Consider the following 15,294-nt stretch of genomic DNA (forward strand, 5'->3'; position numbering starts at 1 on the left):
TGCTTTCTGGATAGCACCAGGAGATAGGACAGGAGGGTTTTTTGTTTTTTCAATTCAGTGAGCATTTAAGTGTTCAGTGTGAATAAGGCACCATTCTAGGTCCTGGGGATATCAAGACAAAAAAATGAACAAATCCCTGCCCTCAAGGAGCTTACATTCTACTAGGGAGGAAATAGGATGTTCACAGATAAATTAATACAAGATTTGGACAAATGGGGAGCAGGGGTTAGCAACTAATGGGCATCAGGAAAGGCCTTGTAAGGTACTTCTTAAATTGAGACCTAAAGGAAGTATTTTCCAAGCACTGGAGGGAATTGGGAGGAAGACAGAGCTATGTTGGGGAGCAACAAAGGCCATTTTGACTGAAATGTAGAGTTGGCCTCTGTAATGGGAATGTAAATTTTTAAGATCTTCCCTGCCCCTAGGCTAAAGTGCACCTGGAGCCTGGGGTGGGAAGCTTGTTTTTCAGTAGATACTCTGTAGGCCAGTGGGTCAAGAGGGTTGTTGCATTCTCTGAGCCAGGAGAAAGCTATATAAGCCCTGATGTGAGGCTTTGTTTTGAGGCTCACTTTGAGAAGTGTTCTGTGATTTGATCTGGATTCTGGGAAGCCGTTGTCCAGAGCTCCCCCCACCCTTTGAAACCCAGATGTTGTTTGGTATGGATGTAATGGTTGGACAGTTTGGAAATCTGTCTACTTGATCTGTTTCTGTCTTGATAATTCTGTCTGTATATTCTGAAGTTTGGGGTGCTGACCTCTTTCCCCTGAACTAGGTAAACAATACATGTTTGACTGATTAAAGTAAGCTTGTTAACCCATTTTGAGTTGCTTTCCTTTTATCAAAGCAGATCCAAGAACCTGTATTGGCAGCAAACCCTAAGGATGCTTGGGGTGCTTGCTGCTACAGCCTCTTACAAAGCAGAGTTATTGGTTAAACTTTTTGCCACTGATCTATGGATTAAAGATTTCACATTGCCAAAGTCAGAGAAGCTGTGTTAGGGTGTCAGTTTTCAGTGGAGATGGGAAAGTCTTGGGGTAATGACAGTGGCAGGCTGGACAGTAAGCCAGCTAGAATTCTCTATCCAGCAACCAAGCCATCCACTTCAATAATAAAAGGACAGTACTGGGTTCACCAGTTGTTTCACTGAGCTCCAGCCAAAGGTTTAGCAAATGCAAGACCAAGAGTAGAAAAAGGAAAGTCATCTGAGAGTAAGTAAATTAAGCCAGACTTTCATTCTCTCCCTCCCATCTGGTCAATCTACCCATGCTCACCTGACTGATGAAGCCTGTGGAGGAACACTGCCTGACCCAAAGACTAAATTTCCTCTTTTTTCTCTTGCGCAGCTCTCGTTCTGTGCATGTAGCGATGAACACTGGGTCCTCATCAATCAGGGGTTCATGTAGCACCTGCCAACATGATGAAAAGAGGAATCATAGAATCTTAAATAGTAAAGAGATCTCTGGAAACACCACAGCCAATACAACAATCCCCACCACTGCTTCCCTGACATGAATACCTCTACTTAAATGTGCTTCGCTATCTTTTTTTACCTTATATTTTATTTTCCCTAATTACATGTAAAAGCAATTTTAACATTTATTTTTTAAAATTTTGAGTTCCAAATTCTCTCCATCTCTCCTCCTCGTCACCTTCATTGAAAAGGCAAGCAATTTGATATAGGTTATACATGTGCATACATGCAAAATATATTTCCATATTAGTCATGTTGTGAAATAAAACACAGATCCCCCCCAAAAAAAGAAGAAAAAAAAAACAAGAAAAAGAAAGTTAAAAAAGTTTGCTTTGGTCTGTATTCAGACTCCATCAGTTCTTTCTCTGGAGGCAGATAGTATTTTTCATCATAAATCCTTTGGAATTGCCTTAGACCATTGCATTTCTGAGAATATCTAAGTCATTCACAATTAATCATTCTATGATATTACTGATACTATATATACCCTTCTCTTGGTTCTGCTCACTTCACTTTGTATCAGTTCATGTAAGTCTTTCCAAGTTTTTCTGAAACCTGTCTGCCCATCATTTCTTACAGCACAATAGCATTCTATCACAATCATATACCACAACTTGTTCAGCCATTCCCCAACTATGCATTCTCTCACTTTCTACTTCTTTGCTACCACAAAAAGAGCTGCTGTAAATATTTTTGTTCATTTGTTTAAAATCTTTTTTAAAAATCTCTTTGGAATTTAGACCTAGTAGTGGTATTGCTGGGTCAAAGGCATGGTTTTCTAGACCTTTGGGCATAGTTCCAAATTGCTCTCCAGAATGGTTGGATCAGTTTACAACTCCACTAACAGTGCATTAGTATCCCAATTTTCCCACATCCTCTCCAACTTTTGTCATTTTCCTTTTCTGTTATAGTAGCTAATCTGATAGGTATGAAGATGTACCTCAAAGTTTTTTTAATTGACATTTCTCTGATTAATAGTAATTTAGAGAATTTTTATATAACTATAGATAGCTTCAATTTCTTCTCTTCATATCCTTTGATCATTTATCAATTGGATGATTTGTATTCTCATAAATTTGATTCATTTCTCTATATATCTGCAAAATGAGAGATTTATCCAAGAAACTTGCTGTAAAAATATCCTCACAGTTATGCTTACTGTGTATTTCCCTCCATCCTATTTTTTCCATTTATCCTTTGCTTTCTGTCCTTTTACCTTGTGCCTCCTCAAAGGTGCTTTGCTTCTAACCACTGCTTCCCCCATCTAGCTTCCCTTCTATCAATCCTACCTATTCTCCTCCTACTTCCCTGTAGGGTGAGATAGATTTCTTTCTTTGTTTTTGGTTTTTGGAAGGCAATTAGGGTTAATGACTTGCCCACGGTCACCTGGCAAATAAGTGTTAAGTGTCTGAGGTCAAATTTGAACTCAGGTCCTCCTGATGCCAGGGCTGGTGCTCTATACCCCGTGCCACCTATCTGCCCCAGTAAGATAGATTTCTATACCCAGCTGAGCATGTATGGCATTCCCTCTTGAAGCGAATTCCAATGCGAGTAAGGTTTGAGTATTGTTGGCCACCCCCCCATCTTTCTCTCCCCTGTAAAAACTCTCACGCCTCTTCCATGTGAGATTATTTACCTTGTGCCACATCTCCCTTCCCCTTTCTCCCTTTTCATCCCTTTTTCTCACCCCTTTTAGATATCCTCCCATCATAGTCAACTTCCACCCATGCCTTCTGTCTACATATACTCTTTCTGACTCTTCTAACAATGATAAAGTTCTTAGGAGTTGCAAGTATCATCTTCCTATGTAGGAATGTAAACAATTTAACTATCGAATCCCTTATGATTTCTCTTTCCTTTTTGTGCTTCTCTTGAATCTTATCCTTGAAAGTCAAATTTTCTATTCAGCTCTGGTCTTTCCATCAGGATTGCTTGAAAGCCTTCTATTTCATTAAATATCCATTTCCCCCCTGAAGGATTATACTCAGTTTTTGTGGGCTTGATGATCTCTTAAAATAGTCTCTTCTATTGTTGGAAAGCCCTAATTCTTAGAAAGTCCTTTCTTAGGTTGAGCTCTTATCTACTTCCCTATAATTTTGATCTAGTTCTGTTCTCTTGGAGCTGAATATAATCAATTTAATCCCTTATCATTAGGCCATAACATATACATGAAGGCAGCTATCAATTTCTCCTCAAATCTTCACAGAATCAGTTTTAGAATTGGAAAGAAATTTCAGAAACCTCTAGTCCAATTTACACTCAAAAAAGAATTCCTCGGCCCTGGAGTTCAAATCTGGCCTCAGACACTTAACTAGCCTGTGACCTTGGGCAAGTCACTTAACCCCAATTGCCCTCCAAAAAGCAAAAAAAAAAATAATTCCTAATACAACATAAAACTAAAAATTATATAGTATCATATGGTTTGTAAGGCTTTAAAGCATATACTATTTCATTTTTTGGAATACTATTGTGCTGTAAGAAATGATCAGTAGGATGGTTTCAGAAAGACCTGGGAAGACTTAGATGAACTCATGCAAAGTGAAGTGAGAAGAACAAAGATAACATTGTATACAGTAATAGCAATATCGTAACAATAATCAACTGTGGAGAACTTAGCTACTCTGATCAATACAATGATTCATCACAATTCCAAACGATTCATGATGAAAAATGCTATCCACCTCCATAGAAAGAAGTGATGAACTCTGAATGAATAAACTCTAAAAATATGTGAAGCATATTTTCTTTCACTTTATCTTTCTTGCCTTCCTATCCCCCACATGACTAATTTGGAAATATTTTTTGTGTGACTTCATATATATAAAATGATATATTGCTTGCCTGAAGTGGACTGTGATGGAGGGAGAGAATTTGGAATTCAATATAAAAACCAAATATTTTTAAAATGGATAAGTAAATATAGAGAGAAAACTAGTCATTACCACACATAAAGTGCAGGAAATGTAATATAGATGATGTTGAATAAAGGAAATTGAAAAATAGAGAAAACAAAACAAAACAAATATCTCATTTTTTTCCCCTCCTGGAAAGTAAATCCTTTTTTTTAAATTTTTGTCCCTATTTTGCATATAGAGAAACTAAGGCAGATAAAGGTTAAATGACTTGTTTGGAATCATACAACTAACAAATATCTGAGGTTAGATTTTAATTCAGGTCTTCCTGACTTCAGATTCAATACTCTCTCCCCTTTGTCACTTAGTTGTCTTTACCTGATAGGTCGTCATAACCTCTGCTTGAAGATGCTAACAAGGAGAAACATACTACTCTCTGTAGATCATTCCAATTTTGGACAGCTCTATTAACTCAATTGTTTGGACAGTTGGACAATTCTAACTCAACTGTTAGCAAGTTTTTCCTGACTTCAAACATATATTTGCATCTTTATAATGTCCACCTATCATTCTTGGGTCTGCCCTCTGAGACCAAATCAACTACGTAGAATACCATTTTCTTGTGACAGACTTTCAAATACTTAAAGATGGTGATCATGCCTTAACATACCATTTCCCTTGAGTTTTTTCAAAACTCCAAGCTCAACTCTCCCAATTTCTTCCAATTGCTCCTCATGGAATAGACTGGGAGCCCTAGATACCATCATGGTCATCTAGCCTATCTCTTTTTCTCTCCTGTGAAGGTATAAGATGTTCTTCTATTTTATACTCAATACCCCCAATACCCCCAACTATTTCTTTACTCTCCTCTGTAAAGGCTCCAGTCTCTAATACCTATCTGTAAACATGGCATGCAGAAATGGGAACACTACTTTGAGCACACAGGGTACACACAGGAATTACTTCTTATCATTTGAACACTGTATTTCTATCTAAGATTGCATTTCTTGACTGTTAGCCTACTCTGATGACTCATTGTGGCATGGATGGGACCCTCAGATCACAGAGGCTATGTATATTACCAGTGCAGAGCTCTATCATACCCTAGCAGAGCAAAGTGACTGAGTGAGGTCCCAGAAACATCCTGGATATTTACCATCCAAGGACCAATCTGAGTAAGTGGACCAATTTAATTGGGTTCAGAGACACTTATCACCAGGAGGCTGGCCATTAAGTGATTCATTTTTCCAAAAACAACAACTTGTGAATACTGTCTATGCTAGTGGAGGTGGAGGCATAAAATAAGACAGACATTTTTGGAAAAGCCAACACGAGGATTTGTTTTGCTTGACTATATTTATTTGAGGTGTATATATAGGGAGGAGGTGAGGCAAGGAAAGCATTGATGAACCGTGATAGTGACACAAAAAAAAAAAGACAAGAAAATACCAATGAAACACTAAGAGACACATGGAAGAGAGAAAAAGGATGTTTGAAGGAGACACATATAAGCCAGTCAATTTTGTGATTTTCAGGGGCAGCTAGGTGGTGAAGTAGATAAAGTTCTGGGGAAGATCATTTTTCTGAGTTCAAATCTGGCCTCTGATGCATGCTAGCTGTGTGACCCTGGGTGAGTCACTTAACTCTGTCTGCCTCAGTTCCTTTTCTATAAAATGAGCTGAAGAAGGAAATGGTAAACCACCCTGGTATCTCTGCCAAGAAAACCCTAAATGAGGTCATGACTGAAAAATGACTGAACAACAATTTGCTTTTGTGTTAAATTTTATATGCACTTTAAAAAATACCATGTAATCAAAATTCATAGTTGTATATAAAATGTTTGTTAATACTAGTAGAGTTCACGTATAAATAATTATGTATTATATACACATAACAGAATACATATTTTGTTACTATTTTGTTCTTTATATATTAAGATGCTTATTTGTAAAATTAATTTTAAAAAACATTTTGAAAGTATAGGGAGTTATACTTCTGCAACCCTCAACAAATACTACACCTACACTGATTAAATAAAGAATTATTTAGGTATTGGAAGTTGTTGCGTTAGTTTTGTTTTGTTTTTTGAGTAGCCCCATAAATTACATTGGCCCCTACTACCACAAGTCTTTTTTACATAAAAAAACTTTCAAGACAGGACCTTTTTATTCCATACTTGAAAAATACAAGAGAATAGCCAAGTCTAATAACAGCCTGAGAGTCCCCAGCCAGCTTCTGTAGCTTCTGCCTTCATATACACTTCAGTCCCTTCTGACTCGTAAACCATTTACAGCCCCATTTGGAAACACTCAAGCAAAATGGACAAGTTACACACAGAGCAATCTATTGGCTGGTAAGGGATAGAGGTAAGGGACGACAGGTTCTGTAAGCAAGCAAAAACTTTGAAAAAGAAAATATTACAATGCTATTTGCTGCTAAGGCATTCTCTGTCCAATTATGCCTTCTACAGGAATGAATCATCTTCCTCCTCTGAGGCTACACTAAATGAACCTATTCACTCTCATCTTCAAAAAGAAGATGTACTTATAATCCATTTGCATTAAACATATAATCAGGCACGTATTTATATTTAATCCATGCTCCATCAAAGATTGGGAGTCAGCAAGAATTTCTGACCCATAATGATTTTTCCTTTCTACAATCATTTAATGAATTTTTAATGGCTCATTACTAAAAGCAGCCACAGCTCAATATGTTCCCACATATTCTCCTAAAACTTTGAATGCCAGGAAGATCACTTTCTTCCCATTCTGGATTCAGATCCACCAACTTTTCTCTGTTGATCAACTACATATACACCATGCACACATGGGTGGGGTACATCAGAAACGGGGAAAAAACCAAAGAACCTTATAATTATTTTTTAATTTCCGCCACATAAACCTTCCTTCCCTTACTTCCACTTTTGGAAGAGAAAAAGTCATGTGTTTTTTTTTCCTTTTTTATATTTGAACTATTGTTGTATGGAAAGGGATTACATTTATTTTGCTTAGACCCAGAGGGCAAAATTAGCACAAATGGATATAACTTACATAAAGGTATATTTTGTCACAATGTAGGAGGTAATGTCCCAACAAAAATGTCCAGAAATGGATTGGGCAATCTTGGATTCCATCCAGACTACTTAGAAGACATAATGAGGACTCAACATTTGAAAGCCAAAGGATATTTTAAAAATTTAAATTAAAAGAAACAATGTTTAAACACTGTTTTCATCTCTTCAGCTGTCTTTATAAAAGAACTGCCAGGGGAGGAATTAATAGTCCCAGCAGGAGTCCTGACAGTCTACCGCTGGTCAGAAGCTATAGCCTAGGGCAATTTATTCATATGTATGACCCAAAGGGATGGAGAATTCCTCAAATACTGGAAAAGAGCAGGGCTATATCATTAAAGAGCTCACAATTTACTTAGGGATATATGAGAACATCCTATATGTTGCTCTGTAAATTTTCATAATAAAAATGCGTGTCAGTTAGTTGAATTCTAGAATGCTAAAGCTGGAAGGGACTTAGATCATCTAGTCTAGTCCCTTTATTTTGCAGATGAGGAGAGAATTAACTTTTCCACAGTCACATTATTAGTTGATAATTGATCTGGCTAGGAACCCAAATCTCTGTACTCTTAGTCCAGTGTTGCTTTCCACCAGACTGGGCTCTATATAATGAAGTATTATCAGTACTGAGGGCACCCCAATCAAGGTTCATCCTTGGCATTATTCATTGAAGTCATAACCAGGGCTTAATTCTGCTCCCTTTCAGTTAAAGTGGAACTACCACAGAAGCACATAAAGGAGAGTCAGAGAACCAAGAAGACAAGAGAAGAATACAAAAACAACTTCTCTTCTTTAATCTTGGCTCCAGGGAAGCCTTTTAGGAAGGATCAAAAAAGGAAGGAACTAGAGAGAACTATTCCTAGAAACCAAAGGAAACTCTGTATCACCAAATTCGTCCTTGAAAGACAAGAGTTTTTTTCCATATGGGAAAGACCAGTACGTTGTAGGGTAAATATAGCCAACTCTAATTAATTGGGGGAAGGAAAAAGAGATAGCATGGCATATTTTTTTAGACCAGACTTGTGATTTCATTGATATAGGGAACTCCTACTAAGGAAATGCCTTCTGTCAATGCAGGTTAGTTGCTGTTCTTTAGCGCATACTTATAGGGTTGCTTGGGGACACTGAGATATTAAGTGACTCTCTTTGGCTAGTATGTGTCACAGACAAGACTTGAATGGAGGCCTTCTTAACTCTCTATCTATCACCAGAGGTTGCAATTGGTGTGAGAGCACTAAAAGGTCCTCTGGTTTAAGTCTCTTTTGTTTTAAGCTTACCTCTACTCTAAACTTTCAAATCTGGGACCATCTCCAGTCATCCTGATGTGTATCTGGTCATTGGACCCAGATGGCTCCCGAGGAGAAAGTGAGGCTGGTTAACTTTTCACAAACCTCCTTCACTTAAATTCAACTCATTTGCATGTCATGGCATCACCTCCATGATGTCATGGTCCTCTTCAGGGCAAAGGACAAATAACAACAACTCTAAACTCTAATCCCTTCTCAGTCTGTCAACCAGAATTTTTTCAAGTACCTACCTACTGTGCACCAGGTGCTGTGCTAAATTCTGGGGATACAAAAAAAGACAAAAGACATTCCCTGCTTTCCAGGAGATTATGGTCTAATGGGGGCAATATGCAACAGAAACCAAACCGAATGGTTATTCATCTCTCAATATGTATCTTCCTCCATGAAGTCTTCCTTGACTCTTTCCCCTTCTCCTTGCTAAGTAAAAATTAATCCTTCTTTGAACTTTAAATAACACTTTATTTATATCTTTATTACAAACTTATCTTGTTCTGTTGGGTATTGTAACTAATTGTGTAGGTGCCAACAGAAGAATTTGAACCCATGTCTTTCTGATTCCAAGTCAAACTATACACCATGTCATGATGCCTTTCCACACTGGGTACTTCTCCAGTCCTATGGCTAACACAATCTTTCATGACTAGGACACCTTCCCTCTTCTGCTTTGCAGAGGATGACTGCCTTTCCGTATCCTTATCTCCTTTCAAGACTCAGCTCATTGCCTACCTTCTCCATGAAGCCTTTTTTGATCCTACTCCATTTCCCTCCAAATCTTCTATGCAACCACAAATATTCAATTTAACCATATTTCATATTATATTCCACTACCACCACTCCATAGAATGTAGGCTCCTTGAAGGCAGACTATTTTAAAAATCACTTTATCTCTAACTTTGCACATATTAGTTGCTTAAGAAATGTTAACTTATTGAAAAATTGCCAGTTGTTTGTGTGATTTGGGGTAGGTGCTTCAACATCCTTTGTTTCAGTTCTCTCATCTGTTAGATGGGGAATGTATCATCTAACTCATTCAATACAGGACTGAAAAGCAAGACTATAACGTTTTACAAACAAGGAAGAAATAGACATCATGAGGAGAAGGAGCATGACAGGGGAAAATGTAAGTGATGGGAAAACAAAAGGTAAAATAAAATCTATTTTTCAAAAAAAGAAAGAAATAGACAACATGAATGAAGAGAAAACATTTGACAACCTGGGGCTTCTTTCTTTAAATAAACCTGACTTGTCAAACAGATCCTTTCCCATAGTATATATTTTTTTTTTCAAAATCATACAAAAATTCAGAAGAAAAAAGATGAAAGAGAAAAAAACCCAAAATTCTCAGCACATTATTTCCCCACTCCTCCTAAGAGAATATTGGTAAAGTGTTTAGCATAGTGCCTGGTACATAGCAGGTATTTAATAAATAAATGCTTCTTCCCTTCCCTACCAAGGCAAAGCAGAGGGTCCTCTTATCTGATCTGCTTCATTCAGATTCATCAACATTTCCGTCTAGTTTACCTCTAACATACTATTGGCATCTTTTCTTGAAGAGTCTGCATGTCTACAGTTTTGAATTTGCTACTACTAGGAAAAAGTTTGTAATATATATTCTATGAGGTCAAGGATCATGTTTTATTGACCCTTGGTCTCCTCAAGGGCCTATCACTGAGTTTCATATATATTAGTAGGTAAAAAGGCAATATAGTAAATACCTGCCATTGACTCATACTGGTTATATGACCCTGGACAATTCTCTTTACCACATGCGATGGTGTCCCAGAAATCTCCCCTACCTTATTCAACAAATTGTCTCTGGCACAAAAATTCCTACCTAGGATTCTGCAAAGACAACTACAAAGGATCATAATATATAGCAGGGGTGACTGTGACCTTTTTTTTTTTTTTTTTGCTTTTTGGAGGGCAGTTGGGGTTAAGTGACTTGCCCAAAGTCACACAGATAGTAATTGTGTCAAATGTCTGAGGCTGGATTTGAACTCAGGTCCTCCTGACTCCAGGGGCAGTGCTCTATTCACTGCGCCACCTAGCCACCCCCTAAGACTGTGACCTTCTTATTTAGGACATTGTTCTCTACTAAAATGACATGGAAATGTCCGTCTAGTTCCCACAACTGGGTAATTGTGCCAGAAATGACTGGTCATTGAGTCTGGGGGAGCTCCCCACTCTATAATTTATACAGGGGTCAAGAAGAAAGGGTTCCACCTCTTTCTGGGGGCCCTTCTCTGGTGGGACATTTTTCTAGCATTTTTTTCTAAGGAATATTAACATTGTGCTATATTATTTAATAATAAAGGTTACTCTGTGATCCATTCTTTTGCTCATTATGTCTGACTCCACTTCTGAAGGGAAGGCAGTCTCTGAAGGGTGAGACTGAGTAAAGTGATCACTCTCAGTTCCCAAAGCATATATGCTTGTTAACCAGCTTGGACTAGGCCCTCCCCAGGGGACAAGTCTCTTGTTCTTGCTTTTCCTTGATCTGTTAGGAGAACCTAGACGTGAGCTATAACTAACCCTTGTTTTAGAGATTTCTTTGGAGTTACTCTAGGGTGGGAGAGAACCAACCAATACTCCCCCCCCCTTCCCTCACCAACCCTGAACTAATCAGGAATTGTTATGCCATCTAGAGCACATCTCTCTCAGCCATAGACCTCTGATCGCTATAATACAATTTAGAATCGGAAGCAGACTTGGGGACTATCAATTTCAGCTCCATTATTTTACAAATGAGAAAACTGAGATCATAGAGATAAAGTGACTTTCCCAACATCATTCAAGTTACAAATAACAGAGGCTGGATTTAAAGTTATTAGCAGATAGTGGCAAAAAATTGGAAATTGAAGGGATGCCCATCAATTGAGGGGAATGGTTGAACAAGTTGTATATGATTGTAATGGAACATTACTGTGCTATATGAAATGATGAGCAGGCGTATTTCAGAAAAACTTGGAGAGACTTACATGAATTGATGCAAAGTGAAATGAGCAGAACCAGGAGAATAATTGAATACAGGGAAAGCAATACTATATGATGATCAAAGGTGAATGATTTAACTATTCTCAGCAATACAATGATCCAGGACAATTCCAAAGGACACATGAAAATGTGTCTATGAAAAATGCTATCTGCCTACAGAGAAAGAAATGGAGTCTGAATGCAAATTGAAACATATTATTTTTTACTTTTTTCATGTTTCTTTTTCCCTTTGGCTCTGTCTTCTTTTACAGCACGATTGATATGGTAATATGCTTTGTATATTTGAACAGTATAATCTATATCAAATTGCTTTTGGGGGGGAGGAGATGAGGGCAGAAGAGAGAAAATTTTGCAACTCAACATTTTAAAAAATGAATTTAAAAATCGTCTTTACATGTAACTGAGGGAAAATAAAATGTAAAAAATAAAGTTATTAGCAGAGTATAAAATTAAATGCTAAACCATGTGACATGGACACAAATGCTAGAGGAATTCAGAAAAGGAGAAGATTAGAATAATGAAAACTTTTCAGGTGAAGAGGGACTTGAGTTGTACTTTGAAAAATAGAGTGTGAGATAAACTTTTCAGTCTTCCATAGAACTTTGAACTGACAGAGCAGTATGCAGAAATCCTTTGATTTTTTTTTTGATGTATATATTTTAATAGGTAGTAGAAGACTTTATGGACATGCACTAAAGTTCTGTTCTGAATGGGGTGGGGAGGTGACCTTTGGTTCTCCAAGGCAGTCCAGCAGAACACAAGTCCTAACAGATCCAAGCAAGCTGGAAGAGGTCTATGTGTGTGAAATGTCCTAGGACTAGCCTGGTTAAGTACAGAGAGGATCATCACCAGAAGAAGTCAATGACTCAATGAACTTTTGGGCCAGGGCAATTCATAAAAGATTAGGAAGTCTCCTAATCACTCCCAAATTCGTGATTTGCATTAGTAAGGAAAGTATCTACACTGATAAAGAAATCACAGATCATTCAAAGCAAAGTATTAGAGAATGGAGAAATTAGATAAGGCTGAGAAAAGTTTATTTTCTAATTATAAATGAAATTCAGATAGAATATAAACTACAGTTATCCCTTCCACATGGGAGAGGGGCCTAAAGACATGATGGTATAACGCCCCCAATCTGGAAAATCCATGTACAATTTTTTGGCTCTCCCTTTGTACCAGAGAAGTTAGAATTATTATGGTATTAAAAATAAAATATATTGATATTGTACAATGCTGTACATATATTTTATGCATTTCTTCATTTCTAAACTTGTTTCTGTCATCTGCTGGCTTTTTTGTGTCACCTGCAGCTTCTGTAAATCTCCCACTAAAATTCCCATTTAATTTCTTGTGCTGACCCATGATATATCAAAACCATGATAAGTAAGGTCAAGATGTGGAAAGGATAACTATACTACATAGTAGGAATTGTTTCATTCTTGTCTTTATATCTTCAGAGTTTATAGTAAGTGCTTAATAAAAACTTTATCGGTCAATAAGTACATTTTGTAAAATAAAAGCTAGAATATCTGAAGTGATATCAATTTGTACTGTGATCTGTATTTCTTGCTCCCATCTAGGACAAGACAAGAAAGAATGGGCTTTAAATGCAGTGAGAGTTTCCCGATTCTACAGGAAGGCAAAAGGGAATGGGTCAACCTTACTCTCATTGAATTTGGCTTAAGGAGGGAATAACATACACACTAAATTGGGTATCTCACTGTACAGGAAAGTAGAGAGGAAGAGGATAAGAAGGGGGAATAATAGAAGGGGGGCAGATTGGGGGGGGAAGGTAGTTAGAAGCTCACACTTTTGAAAAGGTACAGGGTCAAAGTAGAAAATAGAATAAGTAGGGGGCGGGATGGGATAGAGGCAAATATAGTCAGTCTTTCACAATATATCCACTATGGAAATGTTCTGCATAACTACACATGTACAACCTATATCGAATTGCTTATCTTCCCAGTTAGGGTTGGTGATGAGGGAAGAAGGGAAAGAATCTGGAATTCAAAGTTTTAAAATCAAATGTTTAAAAATATATATTATTATTATATTTTTACATGCTGGGAAATAAGATATACAGGCACTGGGGTATGGAGACCCATCTTGCCCTACTGGAAAGTTGGTGGGGGATTGGGGGAAGATATAGGAGAGAGCAGATTGGGGGAGGGGGTATTCAGTGGGATCACTGTTTTGGGGTGGTGGGTAGGAAAAAGACAGGGAGAAAATTTGTAACTCAAAATCTTGTAGAAATGAATGTTGTAAACTAAAAATAAACATAAAATAAAAAAAAAAGAAATCAGGAAGAGGAAGAACAATTAGCAAAGAAGATATAAAAGAAATTGTTCAGCAGCAACATAGGAGCAAAGCATTGCGTCTCCAAAGCCAATGTAGAAGAGGATATCTAAAAGGGTTGGGGGTGGGGTGCAGAGGAAGGAAGGCCATGTCAACAGTTTCAAAAGTTTCAGAGAAGATTTATGAGGATTGAGAAACAGTCTGGAGTTAGCCATAAAGAGGACACCAGTGACCTCCAAGAGAATAGTTTCAGTAGAATAGTGGGGGGAAATGCCAGATTATAAGCAGTTGAAATTGTACTGGTAGGGAGGTTGAAGCAGCTCAAGCCAACATCTTCTGCATGAAATCTTTCCAAATCCCTTAGCCTTCCCTCCCAAACTACCATATATTTAACTACTGTGTATATGTTTACATTTACCATCAACTCACTTTATTTTGTATACATTTAGATATGTACTTGTGGGTAGAGATAGTTCTGTTCTTTGTACTTGTCTTTCCAGCATCCAGCACAGTGCTGAGCTAAGTTTTTATTAAACAATGAATACTTGTCAATTAAATGATTGATTGGATGTAAAAAATTAGAGTTTCTTGATTCTAAATGCTGGGAATTATCACCAAAAAGTTCTATATCATATACTTTCTGGAGATATGTAAGAGGAAAATAAAGAACTTTATTCCTAGGATTCCTAAGAATCCAATCTTGCCTTCAGGCTGGGAAAAGAGTGAGCTCCCTCTTTTGTAGTCTTGATTTGGTGACAATTGAAGATGCACAGGAAAATTCCAGTTCACCAAGCCCTCTGTTGCCTTGCCCAGCAGTAATTGCTGGTCTAACTAGGGAAAGGAATCTGAAAGTGGACTTTCACAAGAAAAAGATCTCTGTAAGACAGGTGCTGAATTTAAACATCAGTCATTAAGTACTTACTATGTATCAGTGTAATGGCAAATACAGAAGTAGTTCACACCTTGTTTCACCTATTGAATTAACATCTTGTTTCAGTCTGTTAAGAAACAGAATGTGTGAGGGGTGAGGGGCAGGGCTAGGTGGTGTAGTGAATAGAGCACCAGCCCTGGAGTCAGGAGGACCTGAGTTCAAATGTGGCCTCACATACTTGACACACTTATTAGCCCTGTGACTTTGGGCAAGTAACACCCATTGTCCTCCAAAAAGAGAAAGAAAAGAAAAGAAAAGGAAAGAAAGAAAAAGAAAGAAAGAAAGAAAGAAAGAAAGAAAGAAAGAAAGAAAGAAAGAAAGAAAGAAAGAAAGAAAGAAAGAAAGAAAGAAAGAAAGAAAGAAAGAAA

General features: G+C 37.5%; 1 protein-coding gene across 1 annotated transcript in view; it reads right to left on the minus strand.

Moving 5' to 3' along the window:
- The window catches only part of PGBD5 (piggyBac transposable element derived 5), a 169,448-nt gene that overhangs the window by 51,634 nt on the left and 102,520 nt on the right, over positions 1–15,294 (minus strand). Inside the window, exon 3 of the mRNA XM_069064892.1 lies at positions 1,272–1,406. Within this exon, the coding sequence (XP_068920993.1) occupies positions 1,272–1,406 (135 nt within the window). The remainder of the gene's footprint in view (positions 1–1,271; positions 1,407–15,294) is intronic.

The sequence above is a fragment of the Petaurus breviceps genome, unplaced genomic scaffold (assembly GCF_028583685.1).
Source record: "Petaurus breviceps papuanus isolate PSGF00001 unplaced genomic scaffold, PetGlider_PUasm1.0 90650, whole genome shotgun sequence".
NCBI classification, from domain to species: Eukaryota; Metazoa; Chordata; class Mammalia; order Diprotodontia; family Petauridae; genus Petaurus; species Petaurus breviceps.